The sequence below is a fragment of the Maniola jurtina genome, chromosome 3, assembly GCF_905333055.1.
Source record: "Maniola jurtina chromosome 3, ilManJurt1.1, whole genome shotgun sequence".
In the NCBI taxonomy this organism is placed as follows: Eukaryota; Metazoa; Arthropoda; class Insecta; order Lepidoptera; family Nymphalidae; genus Maniola; species Maniola jurtina.
This window is the reverse complement of record NC_060031.1, coordinates 1,358,553-1,378,110: the sequence shown is the minus strand read 5'-3', so window position 1 is coordinate 1,378,110 and position 19,558 is coordinate 1,358,553. Positions and strand designations below refer to the sequence as shown.

The following is a 19,558-nucleotide window of genomic DNA, read 5'->3' as shown; positions in this document are numbered from 1 at the left end:
AATCGCGGATTCCGAGCCTTGGCGCGTCTCTCTTCTACCGGGATACATATATGATTGTCCTTATTTCCCTCCAGATCCAAATTTTTAATGACCCTTATCCTAGGGTCCTTTCCCTCCAGATCCAAATTTTTAATGACCCTTATCCTAGGGTCCACCTCCTTCCTCCTATAGGACTTTTTGTCCATAGCCCGTAACCTCGGGGCTTTTCCATCCTTTCCTTCCTTGGGACTTTGTGTCCCTGACCCATACCTAGTTTTGGGTCTTCCTTTCCCTCATTTGTTCATTTCCAACATCCTTGGATCCTGCAAACATAAAACACTTTGAGTAGACCGTTCATTTAATTTTGTTTCATAAGCATCCATCATAATACAATCCGACCTAAGAGAAGTAATTTTACTTGGTAACCTAGAAAACCTATTATCATTATTATAATTTAGTTTTCTCCAGTTCCGTACCCCTCGAAGGGTGCCTACGAGACCCTATTTTCTAAACCTCTGCTCTCCGTCCGTCTGTCCGTCTGCACGTGCGTCACGGCCCGAACCGCGAACGGCGTATCGTGAACCGTGATAGATAGAGAGTTGAAAGGAACGTGATTACGGATGTATGAAAATCCTATGCCTGGTTGCTTCCAATTCAAACTTTTTCTTTTAATGCAGATTACGCTTCCCATATTTCTTACAATTACCTATTGTTTTTTTTTTCTAGCAAAATCCACATTCTGAAGTACTAATGGACAATGTTAAACAAACGCCAGGGTACAGTAGTTGCGTCACTTGTGCCTCTTAACCATATAATATCTACATGCAAAAAGAATCTTTGATTTATAATTTCACATGATACTTATATATTTTATTTTAGCCATAATATGCACCATATGGCGTACTTTGTCGTTTCGAGTAACATAAGCAGAACTACCAAATTCGACCCTGGGAACGACACAGTCGCGACTCGCCGCCGAATGATACCTATTAGTTTATCATTAATTCCTTTTCATAGAGAAAAGCGATATCAACATAATAGCAGGAAAAAAATGAAATAAATATTCCGTTCGATACATCTCTATTCTCTACGACATCAAGATCTCTATCACAAGCTGATCGATCATAAAGATTAGAAGAAAGTAGGTACCTTATACATTATTTTATATGTTAACCGTAATGACCCGCATCTGTTCGATTTCCCTTTATTCGTTTCGTAAAAGATTCATCCTCGTACGTCCATCATCATCATCATCGTCATCTACATCGTCATCATCATAAGGTCACTGTTGAACATAAACCTTCCCTAGTAAGCACCACACGTACTGTCCTCAGCCTTCCTCATTCAACCCCTGGTTCCTATTGATACAAACCACTAAACCCCCCCCCCCCCATCAAATGTGTACCTATCTACATCCATCCATCATACCCAAATGCCGTGCTGGTTGATGTGATGAGCGACAAAGTGTTAACCTCTTCAATACGTCATGGAACTGTAGGAATAGCCATGGAAGACCTCCAAACCGAACGTTGATATTGTGTGTAAGTGGTCCCACGAGTCAAAAAAAAAATATTCTTGTCCATAAAGGAACAAGCCACGATATAGATTCTTCTATCGGAACTTAAATATTCCAATCACTGCATGTATTCCAACTAATCAGTTTGCTACTGTATATTTGAAGTTGATAATAAATAAAAATGTTAGCTTAATTAAATTCCTATGATAATTCGATTTTTGGTGCATCAACCAGCTTCACCTATTATGTAAAATTAAATATATAATTTTTTTTTTAAATTACCGGCTGTACATTTTAAACTAACCTAAGCAAAATATACTTTCTTACTAATAACTTAATCTTAAAAATTTTCAAGAGGATCCTTCCGCCTCAAATTAACTCAATGATAAAAATGAACAGGAAACTTTAAATGTTGTAAAATCCAGCCAATGCTTCGTACCTTGCCTTATTAATCCAATAGGTACTTCTTTGGATTTTGTCAAAACAAAATACTTTTACTTGTTGAGTGTATAATAAATAAATAATGTAATAAATCAATTAACTGTTAAAGCTAATAACTTTTACAGAAAGCGAACCTCATGATATCTCTTATGAGTTTTAAGCGTAAAATTACCACGCCGAAAACAAAACATGAGCTGACAGTATTCTTATTTGATATACGTAATCCAGTAATACTATATCTATCTACATAATTCGTAAATATGTATGTATAGTTTGTAAGTTACTATTTCACTTTATGCTGTTTCAATGCTTTAAGTTATTATTTTTATCTTTGTCTCATTTTTTTTAGTTTAGCCTCATTCTATTTTTAAACTTACTATTTCGCTATAATATTTACAAGTAACCTCATCGAAGACTACACGGTCTTCTGATAACCCAACAAGCATTTATCCAACAGCTATCGCTTTCACCCGAACGGAGGTTCCCTGAAATATACTGAGATAACAATACCTAGTCGACACATGGATGTACAAGAGCGGCAACAAGCTATGACCTCCTCTAGTCATAACTATATCTTTATGATTGTAACATTTCAAACAGTGAAAGTATGTATAAACCATTTCGTCCATAGGACATGCGCTCTAAAGAATGTTAATATAATTATCAGCAACTAAAAGCTTGAAGAAACTAATAGGTACAACTTGTCTTTGAAGTATGAAAATATGCACATTTATCAAGTATACCAGTCCATCAAACATTAACCCATTATAGCCTAGCGGTGCCATATGGCACCCAATTTCGTATGTTTAAATTGGCGGGCCCTGTCCTTGTAATAAGAGGTGAAGTCAAGTGGTTTGTTGTCAATGACATGCTAGAGGGACATAGCCATTACTCCATTTACTTTGTTTTGTCCCATAAGCTTTTTGTGACCTGCACGAGCACCTGTAAATCAGTGATGTGAAATTGCTGCCAATAATGGATGCAACATTCCAGTATAGGGATCATATTTTTTTTATTTTGAGTAATGTAATACTTTTATGCATTTACACTTGATGCCAAACCTTGCATTGACTTGTTCATATCATAAAACTGTCGTATTTTGTTTTATTGTTTGGATTATGGCATGTTAAAAGATATGGATGCCGTACGGCACCGCTAGGTCATTATGTTGTCTTTTTATTAAGTATACCAAAAATCTAATTTATGTCTTTTCTTTGGTTATTCCTTATGTAATGGCTTTTTTGTTTCAATGGAGATTGTACATTACATGAGGCACTTGCTATACTAGAAGAAGACGATGAACTCAAGCCTCAATTGCTATAAATTGAAGCTCCAGACCCTATAATCCTATCTGACAAAGATGAGGGTGGTTTCATAAATAATCCCACTGGTCGGCAACTCAATGCTAAATGTGAAGTGGTGCTATGCTCTACATCTGTTCATACCTATTTCAGTTCAGAAATACGCCGTCTATCAGCTTCAAACACCAAGCAAAAACATCTAAAAAATACTGGCAATCGGGTCTGACAGCATATGTTATGACAGCAGAAATCATTTATTGGTACCCAGCGAGTCATGTCGCAAGTGTGGGTTACAGTATTGTCACAGTCAGACTAGTGCAATAAATGCATCGTGAGGCTCTGTGCACCCTGCAACCTACAAGGTTCCTACAAATAATATATAATTTTATGGAAATATATGTAAATGTTCATATAATATATTGGATCTTTTAATCAATTTTGAACCTTGAACTATACAAGAGTTAATACCTTAATAATTCTCATCAAATTGTGGTAGAATATTTTGGTAACATTCAGTTATAAGAAATTTATGAGACATTTGAAAAGACACGGTAGGAGCCTAGCGGTGCCATGCAGCATCCATGGTTATTTCCAGAAGTAAGACTTGCGCCAAAATTCTAATGATTAGATCTGACTAATAGGGTCCATAATAACAACATATTAATGAAAAACTCAATTCTGAGACCTTAAAATAATTCAGGCTATAATGGGTTAAAGTACGCATTTATAAAATGATAACTCACTTATTAATCAAGATAACTACCTGTTTATCAAACCTACCCTACCAAATATAAATAACTACTCACCAAATGTAATACTTTATAACTTAAGTAAAAATATGAAACAAATGTGCATCAACCACATACATACACTCTTCAAATTCATCCATTTATCAAAATGTTATATAATATAACCATTCACCAAATCCATTATATACTTAGTTCATTAAATAGCTTAGTCAAACTTTACTCCACTTGCCACGATTGCAAATTTTCCAAAATAATCAGCCGCAAACATTGCAGCTCATCTCACTTGATAATGCATCCCTCCCTCAGAAAAACAGGCATTAGGAATGTCTTTCCAAGACGCGCGAGAGACAGCCACCGTGGCTTTTCGCGAGATTTAATCCAAATTGAACTAATGCCTAAATAAATGATTTAATTAGAGGGCGATTGCTTTTGCAACCTCTAACCGTCCAATCAAACACCGAAAGTATTCAATAATCCGAGACGTAAATAAAAACCCGTCAGAACACCGTATTTATAAAAACAGAGACAAGAAAAAGATTCCTCCTCGCAATAGATCGCGTGACATCCAACAAGTGAATTATCGACTTTATTACACAACTTATCCTCAACATGTTTTACATCATTTCCTACAATTGAAATCTTTCTATTTTAAATACCCTAACTACAACTTCATAATCCAACCAAAAATCAAACTAGATTTATCCCTCGGTCCCACATCTTTAATGCTTTTTTTTTTCTGTTTGGGTAACTAAAACAAAAAAAAATATATACTCATGTTATAAAACGTTGTCAAAGCTTTCCTGAACGCGCTAAATAAGCAAAAACATAAAATCAGGCGAAATGCCAGACCAGCCGAAAACCCTTCAATGCTTAATCAGCCTAAAAAAAAAAATTATGATCAATATTCATATTATTATCATGAGATACTACCGGCGCTCCTAAGCGAAATTTATAAGGCACCGCATTTCGATTTTATCAAATAGACTGATCAATTTCGAGAGCACAACAAACGTGGTTTCCTGAGAGTTTTGTTAACTAAATGCATATCGAAACTGAACTATCGCGAAGCGAGTCAAGCGAGCGTGAATTTTTTTTAAAATATATTTCTGGGATAATGTCATGCCACAAACGCGAGCGTAGTGCAAAGATATTTGCCTAAAATTTCTTTCGTACAACAAAGAAAATAGTATTTTGGTAGTAGGTACTTATTATCGCGCCCTGCCCTAAGGGCAGTACTGTAGGTATATTACCATTAAAAAAACTTACTCTAATTTTAATAGAACATTTGCCAGGAATTTAACCCGCCAAGCGATGTTAATCCAATAAAAACAAAATCATATTGCATTTAAATGCGGCAGTACACAGTTAATTGCGTGAATACAGGTAAAAAAAAAACCCCGCTGCCCATATACTATACCTACCTACTACTCGTAGTACTCAAATTATTGTGCCAGTATTAAAAGTAAATTAGCTGTTATCTAGCATGGTAGACTACGGCCTAAACCCTTCTCATTCTGTGAGGAGACACTTGTTGCTCAGTAGTGGGCCGGCCATGGGTTGTTCATGGTGAGCTGTTATCAGCAAAGTTATGTTTGAAACTCAAACATTACGCGTTTCAAGTGGTAAAAATAGATAAATGAAAACATTTCTCCTCACTTTTGTAAAAAAAAAACACTTATTTATGCACCCCGTATTTAAAACTATCTGACTACCTACCTACCATAATTTTAAATTTAGTTAAAGAATAACCAGATAAGATAAACCTACTTTTACACCCATTTTAGGATTTATATTTCTCAAAATGCTCAATTTATTAACCCTGGTCACTATTACTTTATTACAACGGATCACCTTCATTTTTATCAATTAACATTTTATATCCCCAATCACTCAGTAACCATTACAAGTAGAGGCGGATTATTTCACTGGCAGGCGTAAAACGAAAAGCTATTTCATGTAACTTTTTCTACCTTATCCCAAAGCGGTTTACAAAAAATAATAATTTCACAAAACAACATTCAAGATGCCCAATGAATGCTGTGTGATAATATCGCGTCACTGTGTGCTAGAAAAAGGAAAACATCTATCTATACAATGAATGCAGCAAACGATTGAACCTAAATCCAGAAATTCACCTTCCGTAAAACAAAACCACTATGTGAAAATAAATCCCTATCGTAACTCTTAACCAAACTAATTCGGCACACGATTACAAGTGTGAAGATTGAAATACCACGTTCTGTGAGTTATGCACCTGTGAAATCATTTAATGAGAAATAAAACCCCGGCAGGACATAGTAGATACATCCTGAAAACTATTTAAAAGTAACAATAACGCCCATCATTAAGTAAACCACACTTTTTATATTGTTTAACACTATGTTCACTATCTATTCCATTGTACCCACGATACAGGATAACCTAGTGCGGGTACCACCAGAAACAGGAAAATTGTACAAGACTGTATTTTATAAATAAACATTTTTCATTTTTCATTGTAAAATAAGCCTTCTAAATACCTCAATGTTATTTAAACCACAATTTGAAGGTCGATCGCATTTGTATAACCAATATACAAGATGAATTATAAACATGTGGGTAATTCTAGGTATCATAACGTTATATAATTTCCATTCCAACTCGGAGCAAAGCTTTTTAACAAAATGATAACTAAATGTAGAACAAACAAAACGAAAACCCACACAAATAAAAAAAATAAAAAAAAAATTACCATTAATAGCTATCAATAAAAATAAAATCATGGAAAGATCCTACCCGTTTATCCAGAAATCCTTTGATGCCATGACTAGGTACTTTGATATATTGAGGCCCAAATATTGGCCTTGTGCTCCAAAATGTCTGTGGTCTACTAGACCTCCACTTCTTTCTCGTTCCTCTGTATATTTCCACTTGTTTCTCTGAGTCGTGAGCGTGACAAGAAAATATTATATTTTCTTGATGTCCCTCTTCTGACCTTTTGGGTAAGGTCTGACGAAATCACAAACACAATCTTTATGATAAATTATTATACTTTTATTTCAGATTTAAATTTATTAACTTTTACATTTGTGTCAAATAAATGTTGTTCCTCTTACGTTAGTATATTTTCGAATGTCGTCGTTTTTAAACCACTCTTACAGGTAACCTCTCCACGTTTATTAGCCACTCCCCTTTTTATCTTATCGTTATCCGCCAATCCAAATTGTACAATGAATAAACTTAGTGACTAATATACAAATCATCAAGCTCGTTTAACAAATCATCTAAGTAATAAAGATGTTTTCATCTTATATATTGATTACAAATATTATCCTTTATTATACTACAATTCATCAACTAAAAACTATAAGAATTTTATATACAGTACGTTTATCGATCAGATGTTGAACAACTTCAGCCAATCAATGACGCCTTCTAATATGATGTTATGATTTGTTATGATTTGAGTGGCGCCAACTATCTAATCAGTAACTTCTACACGTTTATAGATAATTAATATGGGCCAAGCTTACAGTATGGATTACCATGCCTAATAATGTGAATATTGTTTAAGATGTAAAGAAATATATAATGCTAAAGTTTTTTAAAGTTACTTTGTTATAATCAGAGTTCTTTATATCTCAGAAGATGAATAAGCGATTCCACAAATTAGAAAATAAAAGAACTTGAACAGAAAATACTTACGTATTTGAATAAGAAGGCGTTCATGAGATTTTTCATTCAGGTGCTTATTACCATTGGCAAGTGTTTGCCATGAGATGGCCATAAGTTTATTCTAATTCTGGAAATTGTGTGTTCACAGCCAGGAGAACAATTGGACCAAGTGCTAAGTGACTTGGACAACCTGATCAACAGTTCCGCCCCTATCACAGTGGATGATATTGGCGATGTATTTAATCAGGTATTCATTGTATTTTAATGCCTAACTGTTACTCTACTTAACTTCTTGTTTAATTTTATTGTTTTAATACTATTCCAAGCAAACTAATTTAAAGCATTTATGTTGCAATTGTACCTCGAATAGAAATTAAAACAACCCATTTGTTTAAAATATACAAATCCAAAAATTTATTTACATCATGGTTAAGCAAGAAAATCCTTAAAGCGTTTTTTTTTTTTTTTTAGGTAGATGAATTATTTGAACATCACGACAGCCTAGAAATCCCTGGTCGTCTTTTACACCTCCTAGATAATTTGGGTGCTGCCATAGAGCTGAACGGATCAAGAAGCGTTACTACAGTGCGGAACAACATTGCTATGTTGCTAGCCGATGCTGAGCCAAGCCATCCCGTGAGAGGCATGAAGATAGCAGCAAGAGACAACGATGTATTTACTGACGGTGCTTTCGAAATTATCTCAGGTAAAGTTGGAAAAACTGTTGCTCTCTTAGTTGGCCATAAGCCAAGCTAATAAAACGTCGTCGTCCATTAAGCTGCTATAGAGAACGACTTTCTTATATTTTTAATTTTACTATAGACTAATATTAACATTTCAGCCAACAACTTTACGACAGATAATGTAACATTATGTAAAAGGCATTAAGTGGCCACAATAGATAATGATGCATTTACTGACGCTGCTTTCGGAATTATCTCAGCTAAAGTCGGTAAAACTGTTTTTGCTCAGGCCATCTCTCTTAGATTAGTTAGTCAGAAGTCAAGCTATTATGTGAAAGGTATATAGCCACGAGAGACACTGATACGTTTACTGATAATATGTAGTTCTTTCGAAAGTAAAGTTGCTAAAATTTCTGTTTTTCAGACATACTGCATTTTAGGTATATCTGAAGTCAAATGGTCAAAAACTAAGCTATCATAAGCGTATTTGTAGCGTAAATATAATAACGCCATGAAAAATAAAAATATCTTTAGGTGCCTTTAGTGACGATGCTTTTGAAATCTCAGAATAGAAACCATTGTTTCTTTTCTTTAAAATATATTTGTCCTTAATGTTTGTCTCTTCTTCGTTTCAGGTGAAGTAAACAGAACAGTCCTCGACTCCGAAAGGAACGAGGTAGTGGTTCACTTGCCACAGTCCGTGTCAGACGCATCTCGTCGCATTAGTTTCGTGGTGTTCAGGAACGATAGAGCCTTCCAAGCGAGCCAAAAATCTTACTCGGTTAACAGTCGCGTACTGAGTATCAAAGTGGAGGATGTCACCAACTTTGAGAATGGAGAGGTAACTGAAGCTTTAACATTATCTAATCATACAAATGTTCCAATCGTTTGATACTAATGCATCTGAAATCTAGCATTTAGACAACTGAAACTAAATTTTACCATCGGGGTGTTTAGTCAAAAATATAGTCAGTTGATATAGGTAGAAGAGTTTTTAGGGTAGAGAACTTCTAGCCAAAATCACCAAAATAGCAAAACTTGTCTAGATATTTCCGACCGTTAAAACTTCGGAAGGTTTTCGGAGTTGAGTTTTTGGAACTCTAGAATGTTACGCTATTTACCGGATTAAATATGTACATTAACCATCTTTTTCTGGCATTATGCAACTATTGTCTTCATTCTACAATTACGTACATACTCCCATAATTCATACAATAATTTTGGACAATTTTCCCGCAGGTAATAGACATCCATTTAAGCCCAACAACAACAGAAACAGACCGCAACGCAACAAGAACATGCGCTTACTGGAAATTCAATGAAGATGGAACTGGATCCTGGTCCTCCGATGGTTGCACCCTCATCCGTGCAACTGAACCAGGCATGCTAGACACTTGCAGATGCACCCATCTCACGCATTTCGCTGAAGTATTGTTCCCGAAGTCAGTATTTTCCCAAAAGGATGAAGATGTTTTGGAACTGCTAACTGTTATTGGATGCTGCTTATCTATTTTTGGGCTGATAATGGTTGGAGTTACGGCAGCCATGTTCAGATCCTGGCGACGAGATTATAGCAACAAAATCTGGCTTCAATTATGTATATCAATATTCTTACTCGTCCTTAGCTTTTTAGTAATTATTTTTGCTAAATTTGACCAATACAGTATTGCTTGTATGTTAATAGGTGTAGTCTTACATTACTCAGTTCTATCGTCATTCTGCTGGATGTTAGTAGCAGCAGTGTTATCGTATAGAAGATTAGTATTAGTCTTCACAAGAGATGCCTCACATAAACTGTTGAGAGCATCTGCATTTGCTTGGGGGGTTCCTTTGGCTATTATTGGCATTCTTCTTTCAGCCGCTCCGTCTTCTTACGCGGGGCGTTTCGAAGAGAAAATGCCGAGTGGTTCTTTTTGCTATCCTTCTGGACTTGCTATGTGGCTGGCTGTATATGCCCCCATAGCATTTATATTACTTGTAAACTGGACACTATTTGCTTTAATAGTCCGTTCCGTGTTTGCATCTAGGGGGATTCAGAGACATGGGGATTCGAACGAAGCTCTCCGTTGCGCTTCCGTTAGTTGTTTATTGGTTTTCCTTTTTGGGCTGCCTTGGATTTTTGGTTTGTTCGCTTTCAACGTTGTCGCTGCGTACTTCTTCACGTTTACGGCGACTTATCAAGGGTTTATGTTGTTCCTTTTCTTTGTCCTTGGGAACAAGAAGACTAGGGATTTGTGGTTGAACAAACTAAAGATCAAGCAGACACGCAAAGTGCCTGTGACGTCATCTACATATTCCAATAGCCGTACAGGTTGGAGAGGGGCTGCATCGCCGTTGTCTGTGGAAGCTAAGGCATCGAAGCCTAAATCTTTGAACCAAGATGACTCTAGGTTTTCTTGACGAAGGCCTAAACCCAAGCAGCCAATTATAGGTTAATATTTCAACGGGTAGGTATTTCTCGAAAAAAATTCTCGACTTTTACTCGACAGAATCACACTTTCTTCATAGATTCTTATGAAATAGAAATGCATACAGTTTGAGATATAAGATGTGCATTAACCTTAATTTTTGTTAATTATGAAATTGTACCTAATATTATAGTTTGGCCATATTGCTACTCTTTCTAGCGAGGCGCTAAATTCTGTGTTCATTATTCTATACCCTAAATTGTTATGTTAAATAGTTTTATTTATTTTTTGTTATTTATAATCTATTTGATAGGATTTAAATGAAGGAGTTATTTTCTAAAAATATTGTTATGAGTATTAATGAATGATTTTTCTTTTCAAAGTTGTCCAGCTTTGATTGGCTCGCATATTGTTAGTATTAAAACGAGGCTATGAAAGTGATTAAAACCTTTAGAATAGGACCTATTAATTGTAAGCGTTAGTTAATTATGTCTTGATGTATAGTCGTGAGAAAAAAAAAATTACTTTCGCTTTTAAAATTCATTTCTAGTGGGTTCATCGGCCCACGAATTTTAAAAATGGTAGTTATAATTGAAATATGTTTTATTTTAATAATAATTGGTATGTAAGTAAAGTTATCAAATGTTGTCGTCGTTGTCAACCGATAGACGTCCACTGTTGGACATAGGCCTCTTGTACACCATCTTGCGCTATCTGTCTGATGGGGTACATAGTCCAAAAAACCGATAGATGTTGGAACTCCAAGGTGCTGGATGGCGACCGCGTACCAGCTTAGCGTTGGCAAACCTCCCACCAGGCTACCAACTATGAGATGCATATTATATAAGGTGGACTTACATTTTGTAGTAAAATTTTGCTTTAGCTAAGTCTGGGCCACTACTACCAGTTGGGCTATAAACTCCGTTTTAAACTCGAATAACGTTCTAGTTTCCCGAAAATGGCAAAAAGGGACCCTTTTAATACATTTTTATTTGCTTAAGATAAATATTTCAGCTTTGTATCTATACTATTTAAAATGCTTTTGGCAGCTATTTTAAACTGTTAGGCTAATAAGTCATAAAATTATTATTAGAAAGAAAATCTAAGACATCGAATAAGTATTAATATCTAAAATAGTTACTACGATAGAGATAGGAGATGTTAATTTATTTATGTAAATAGTTTAGCGATGAAGTAATTTTCATGTACAGAACAAATATTATTTAGTTATTACCTACATTAAGTAATAAACGTTGTGGCATTTATTATAAATTATAAATGTGAATATAAATTAAAACTTATTTATTACACTTTAGTTTTATTTGCCTACTACCCTTCATCATCTAATCTAGCAAATCATATTATTTGAATCTATGTCACAAAACAAGCTCAAATTAATTTCAAATTGTCGAAAAAAGTTACTAATATCTTAATAACTAATAATGATTCTTATAATAATTATATTCCTAGGTACCCAATCACAAAGATAATATTATAAAATTCCAGAGAAGAAAAGCTCATAATAGGTATGTACATATTCGTATTTTAAAAAGTGAAGACAAATTCGTACGTTTGTGTTTGTGAGGAACCGACTAATAATTAATTTATTTTTGTTCATATTGCCAGTCTATAGAAGACAATCATTAAATTTTTCACTATTAAGCAATAATTTTTTTGGAAAGGGTTTAAAAAGATCACTAATATTCCTCTTTAACTTCCATCTAATCTTGATGTATGTCCGCTGTGTGTTTGATTACTCCATCTGGTGAGATTCGAACCTTTGGCCTTACGGATTTAGTCTTTATTTTTGTCTGAATTTAGATCTCTTTTTAGATACTATATTATTTGAACAATCCATACTACCTACTTAATATTGTAAATGTGAAAGTCTATCTTTCCAATTTTTCAAGGCCCCTCCGCTTCACTTATTTTGACTGGTACAATCCTTGAGACGGACAAATACTACTTTTTAATGGAATTCAATGAGCTCACATGTGGCTATTTAAACCTACATCCACGCTGAAGTCGCATCATCTACGCAATTCATCAATATACAATAATATAATCTACATTTTTCGCTTAACATTTACTTACCACTCGAGTAGATAATTAGAACTTTAGCTATATTTAATTAACATGAGTATAAAAGAGGCTTTATTAGCAGATACCGGCAATTAATAGCCCGTCGCCATAGCAACGCCCCACTGAGACTTCACGCTTCATCACCTCGATGTTTACGTTGTCAAGGCATTTTCAATCTGAAAATCCAGCCAGAGCCATCGGCTCGTTGAAAGACAATTTTCCAAGCAAAAAGCAGTAAAAAGTAGCAAAAAGTAATAAAAAATGTTCTGGGGAATAAGTCCAGCCCTTGATCTTCAAAAGGAATATCTAAAACATGGTGATAAAGGTGCGTACGAATTAAATTTTCTGATCATAGGCGGTTGTGATGCGAGACATATCCTCAAAACTTTGGCCCAAGCGTACCGACATACAAGACGGTATATGAACATATTCGTAATAGATGGCTGCCCAGAAATCATAGCTCGACAAATCCTCCTCCTGTCTATGGCCTTGGAGAAAACGAATCGAAGTGGTCTTCTAGAGAAAACCAGACGGTTCCTCGAAATCTACGGAAATATGCTTCTGCGACCTCCAACTTCAAGGTATCTTGTTGCAAAAGCACGTCAGTTAGTTGGAATGATAACAAACCCTGAATACATGAGCTGTCTCCTACCCTGTGTGTCAGTAGACCAAATGAAGTACCGGGAGAGAGATTACATGGAGAACCTTTTTAGCTTCTGGACGACTGGGAACACAAACCAGTTCAACGCATGCGAGTTGTGGGACCATAGAGTCAGATTAAACCTCGGTGTCAGATATGATAATAGAGTTGGAGTGTTCGACTGGGATTATCATATGCGCTTGAAGGAAGCAGCCAGCCAGATATGCTTTCAAGAGTACAAGCATTTTAGAGAACATGGAATAGCTTTTACTTGGTTGGAAACGGAGGTTTGCCGACCGAACGTTTCGTTGGCTGCTGGAGTTTACAAGTGTGGGAATAGATACCTTCACCGTGGATATCTTGGGGATTTAGTCACTTCTCCATACATCGCATATGGCCTCGATTGCGAAGACGAGGATATGCTAAAGTCCACTCATGGGGTCAATTACAAAAGATCGACTGATATATCAGAGCGTAATGTAATGAGGATGCTCTATGAAATCGAAACGCGTAAGCCGTTTGAGCCTAACGTGATGAATTTGGATACCCAACAGAATTTGGGTATGACAGTTTTATGCGAGCTCGATGCAAAGATTTCTGAAAGTGGGCCGGAAGCTCCGGTACTTTTGCGTGAAGACCGGGATACGTACATAGACGTCGACTTTGGAAAAGTCCATTTCTTATCACTTTCTGCTTTGGACCATTATCCGCATAAGCCTCAGTTTCAGGGGCTGTTTCACGGAGTATTCGTCGGACATAATGTGCTTCCTCGAGTGAAACCCAGTGTATGGTCGATGGCTAGAGACGATGCTGTAGTAATAATGGAGTCACGGAAATATGTGGTAGAGTTAAAAAGAGATGACGTGAAGGCATATGGTAATCAGATCCAGCAAGCGGCGACGACAGCGCAGTGCGAGAAGATTGGCTCTTTTGATCCCGAAAAGGATGACTTTGCCAAGTTTCTTATTAGAAGGAAGAGTGAGAGCACTGACCCATTTACGTAAAATAAAATAAATATTAAGTTGATTCGTGTTTCATTGAAATACTTTGTACCTTCCTACCTGAATTGAAGAGTGATACACAACACCACTCTCGGTTGAAGTTTGTTCTCCTTGGACAATCAAAATCAAATAGAGTAGAATTTTTGTGTGGTTCCTTGATCTCTCATAGTAAAATTATATTATTTTTATGAATTATTTCTATTTTTATTCCACTTGTCTAAACTGTGATTCGTCTATCTTGCATCCTTACGGCTTGTTCAAGTAAGGCGTTCCATCTTTGACTGTATCATCAAAAAATCTATAACAATCTGGTTCATATTATCTCCCTCTCGCTCTTAATCCAGTGGCTCCCTCATGAGTCATGACTGAGGATCGTGATTACCTCCCTGGCGAGACAACATTTTGTGATAAATATTGCCCTTCCATCGGGTCGCGTTTTAAGCCATGTGGTTCATATAGATAGTCCAAAAGCTGAAAAGGGGGTTATTTCAAATGAAACGTTCAGAAAAATTTGTGTTCATCTATTTTCTTTCATTAATAATATGTTACATTCATTTAGTAAATAATATAGCAAATATATTTACAAGGACAAAATTAAACTGAAAATGTTCAACGTATATAACGTTTCCTTTTTTGTTCTTTTTCGTTCAAATTCGTATAATATTATATCACTTAACACTAACTTTTCTCTAAATCAGTAGGTCGATGGTGATGGTGGTTGCAAATTATCGTAATTTTACCTATTTAAATACAACTTCAATTGTTTGTTTCTAATTTTAAATAAAAAGAAAAGGTAAATGTATATTTTTCAAATCATTTTGCTGGGGTGAGGCCTAAACAATTTAATCGTGGAGGGCGTAGACCTTGGGAGCATGAACTCCAGACATAGAAGAAAGGAAGAGAAAAGTGAATGCCCCTTTTGCAAGTGAATTATTCTCGAATAGACTAATAGTTCGTAGCTAGAGTGAGTATTTAATACAGAGAATGGAGCGAAAGTAAAAGTACTAAAGGGTTATTAAGCTCATTTTGTATAGCTTGCTTTAAAACCTTTGCAATGCTTAAATTTTCCTTTATACTTTTTGCTCTGCCAGCATAAATTCTAGTTCATTGATTGAGTGATAGGTAGAATCTACATATTTTTAGTTTATAGCTATGTAAGTTAACGTACGTTCTTGTTTCAATGTAGCAATTTTTGTGGACCTCACAGATGCGCCGTGGTCTTTTGTTTTTTGGGAATTAACACTCTCTAAAGACATTCAGACAAGCTCTCATTTAGGTCTGGAAAAGTTAGCTTAGGAAGGTGCGTGGTAAGTTACTTTTGGTTCATGTTCTCTACCACGTATAACTTAGAGCATGAACAAGCACCTTCTAGGAAATCGCGCTTCAAACTAGAACCTCATCTTTCCTTATTGTTACATGGATGCATATTTAGTGGAAACCTATGTAAAGCAAAATAAATGTCTGTCTGTCATACTTTCACGGCTTATCCACTTAACCGATTTTGACGCAATTTGGTACAGGGATAGCTTTCTATTCGGGAAAGTCAAATAGGTTTAACGGAATTTTATAAACGACAGACGCGCGAGCCGGCGGGACGCGCAGCGAGCCGAGTTCCCATGAAAAAGGATCCCATTCAGGGCGCGAAACAAGTCGGACTTACACCGACTAAATACGTGAGTATAGCTGGTACATTCTATACTTAGAATTTTATAAATCTTATTTAACGTAGATGAAGTTGCGAGTAAAAATAAAAACTGTAGATTAATGTGACATTGGTATGTGGAGTTTGGACACCATACAATATGTATGGTTTCCATGAAATGTAATAAGTGTAACATTGATTTATTGTTAGGATGATATAAAAATTAGGATAATTCGCAAGTGACCAGAGCACCACCGTGAGCAATGGCCGAGTACGGCGCCGTCAATTGACGAATTAGGCCTGCGCGTCACACGGGTGTGCGGCGAACAAGTTCTCGCATTGGTACATCAAACACATTGGCAGATGGTAGATGATAGAAAATGTCTTCAAACAAAGTGTGTATGTGTGTACGTGTGTGTATAGTGTGCATTTGTGCGTGTGCATGAGTGGGTGTATGTGAGTATGAGTGTGCGTACGTGTAGCGTATGGGTGTGTGTTACGTCCCGGACACATTTACGGCCAACAACGCGATGCTCAACGGCATTTCCCGTTCAACGTAGATGTATCCACGATCAATGTACAACGGCATTCACAATGCCGTTTGGCGTTAGACGATTTTAATCCCAATTCAATTGGCATTAGACGTTAACTGTTCGTTTGCGGACACTCAGTTTAACGCGTTGATTATCGCGATAATTATGGTGCTGTTGGGCATTGACATTAATCTTAATGTAGCCGCTACATAATGGTTCATCGTTTCTCTATGTAATTGTCATAAATTATAATTTTAATAAAATATGAGGTCCATTTTGCTTAGCGTTCCGAATGTACATGATATTATTGTCGTAATAAATATATCATAACATAAACTATATTATGTCATGAAAAATTCAATATGGCGAATATGACATACAAACAAGTTCAGAAAAATCCATCGAACTTGGTATCAAATGGAAGATTTCTGCTACGTACATTTATATAATAAGTAAATAAATATTATGATGCGTTCGTCCATAGGTAGTTAGGTAGTGGTATTTTCAAGAGATGTAGTCGGTTTTTAATTTTTGAACTGTATCTTGTTTGAGTGTATGAACACACACACATGCACACACACACTACACACATTCATGTTATTTTTTATTTTATTTTTGTATTTTTATTTGTCACGAAGGGTTTACATCAGGGTTCACACAATAATTATGAAATGATCTATTTTTAACAACAATAAATCATTTTAATTTTTCATAATATTTGATACTTAATAAAATATTATTATGTCTTTGTTCACCACACACCAGTGTTTAGATATACAACGCGCGCGCACGCGACGCCTCCTGGGGTTGACACTCGCTCTGTACACAGTTGCAATACACAGACTACGCCATAGACGGAGACTTGTAGACCTAACCAAGACACACGCCAGTGTGTCCGCCAAGTTCTAATAAAAAAAAATATATTCTAATAACTATTTTACTCGCATAGAGAAATTCACTTTGGATCCAAACGAGATCAAGTTTAACATGTAGACCTGATTAAGACACACGCCAGTGTGCCCACCAAGTTCTAATAAGACAAAATGTATTCTAATTAGAAAACTTAATAAGCTGCACACACAGATTTACTTTGAAGGCAAAACGAGAGTAATTTTGTGCGACATTGCGAACTGTGCTGCTCAAGTGTAAAACAGTCTTTAAATAAATATATATTTATTGATCGTAAAAATATAACGTACAACAACCACAAGCAATAAATATGTTAATTGGCACTATTAAGTAGGTAACGAGTTTACCTTTTATTGCTTGTTAGGTAGGTACTTATTGCTCACCGCGCATTAACTAAGAATCCACCATACTGTGACTCCTTAGCTGGAAGTACCTATACTTTGATTCAATACTTATTATATTTTTAAGGGGCTTTCAATAGATTTTAGGCGTTAAGTAATCGTTGGCTTTCCTATTTTTACTTTGCTTTTATTTTTTTGTTTTGGGTGTAGTGTGTCCACAGTGTAGTGGATTCAGTATGGCCATAGAGCTATCACTTCGTTTGCGTTTTATAGTATAGTTTTTCGCATTAACCGTAATTGTCTACAAGTTACTCCGTCTACGAAGTAGGCATACTGATTGATACAGGCTGTAGCACGGTGCGAAGGACAAAGGCTTACGACAGTGCAGTCATTTGGCATACAGTCCGAGTAAAGTTCACATACATTGTTTATTTCATTAATCCTTTTTCGTCACACAAATTGCATTTTCAAGCAAAATGCAAAGGAAACACACTTAAAATCTACGCTTTCAATACTCTCATTCTTTAATAGACAGATGGCAGTATAAACGTTCCCTTTTTACACATCGCACACCCAGAACAACACTGTATTATGTCGAAAAATCGCAAAATTGACTTGTAAATATAATTGAATAGCCAAAAATTTGCCGCGTATACCACGAAGACAGGCGTATTTATATTTACAAAAATGTCCAACAGAGTGCGCGCTAACTCTCTATTGGTGAAGACGCGCAGCCAGAGCCTTACCGCGAACACAAAACTATTTCGAGTTGCAACTTATCCGCTTAGGGAACAGCACGCAGATCCTTTACGCAACAGTGAATTATTTTGTGATAATACGGTGTTGTTGAATGTGTCATAAAAAATACTCCGAATCATTTAGTTTTAATTCAGTGTTGGTGACTGTGCTTATACAACGTATTTGATACTATTTCGAAATAGTACTCTATTGTTGACGAAGGTATGTTAGATTTTTTGTATTATTTCAAAATGGTTCTATATTGTTCGTAAAAGGTGAAAATCAGTTAAATAATGCACTATTGATGGTAGATATAAATTATGCCCTAATTTTGTTAAATAATCATTATAAATATTTTTTTATACTTATAATTGTTACTTACATTGTAAATTAAAAGAAATATATTTACAATTTGTGTTGTTCTTTATATACAAAAAGATTAATAATTTTGTTTGAGATAATGCACTATTGTTGAATTAATTAAATTTGTTATTGTTATTTGGCAGATGATGAGAGGTCGTGGTCTCCTGTTACTTAAAATGGCAATGGAAGCAACTACAGAAGAAACCGGACCTGTTCAACAAAGCAGCGTGGAAAAGGATGTCGAAAATACAACCGTTGCCGCATCAACCGATGAGACGTCAGCGAAGGCAGCATCAGCCGATAAAGCATCAGATAGGGAGGTACCCGTTTGTATTTTATCTGATCATAGCGACGAAGAAGATTTTATAGATGATTCGGACACGGATCCTACTTTTGTAGTACCTGTTAAAGAAATATCTCGGCCTCTTGTAATCCCTAGAAGATCCCTCTTCTTCTTCCTCGAGCTCCTCGTCAGACTCAAGCTCATCATCGTCAAGCTCCAGCAGCTCAAGTAGTTCATTTGATAATGAATCCAATAGACCGGGTACATCTACAGCAAATATTCAAGGGAATTCCAA

The 19,558-nt window shown here is 35.8% G+C and overlaps 2 protein-coding genes across 3 annotated transcripts in view; both read left to right on the top strand.

Annotated features, from left to right (window-relative positions):
• Nucleotides 1–11,066, top strand: part of LOC123879743 (adhesion G-protein coupled receptor G2-like) — a 38,797-nt gene extending 27,731 nt beyond the window's left edge. For both annotated transcript variants that reach the window (XM_045927663.1, XM_045927657.1), the window contains 4 exons: nt 7,789–7,887; nt 8,112–8,346; nt 8,959–9,164; nt 9,563–11,066. In XM_045927663.1, coding sequence (XP_045783619.1) covers nt 7,789–7,887; nt 8,112–8,346; nt 8,959–9,164; nt 9,563–10,723 — 1,701 coding nt within the window. In that variant the 3' untranslated portion in view covers nt 10,724–11,066. The remainder of the gene's footprint in view (nt 1–7,788; nt 7,888–8,111; nt 8,347–8,958; nt 9,165–9,562) is intronic.
• Nucleotides 11,067–13,004: 1,938 nt separating this feature from the next.
• LOC123878657 (dynein axonemal assembly factor 3 homolog) lies at nt 13,005–14,477 on the top strand. Its single transcript, XM_045925971.1, has one exon. It carries the CDS (start codon nt 13,075–13,077, stop codon nt 14,455–14,457), a length of 1,383 nt encoding a protein of 460 aa, XP_045781927.1. The 5' UTR covers nt 13,005–13,074; the 3' UTR covers nt 14,458–14,477.
• Nucleotides 14,478–19,558: the final 5,081 nt, after the last annotated feature.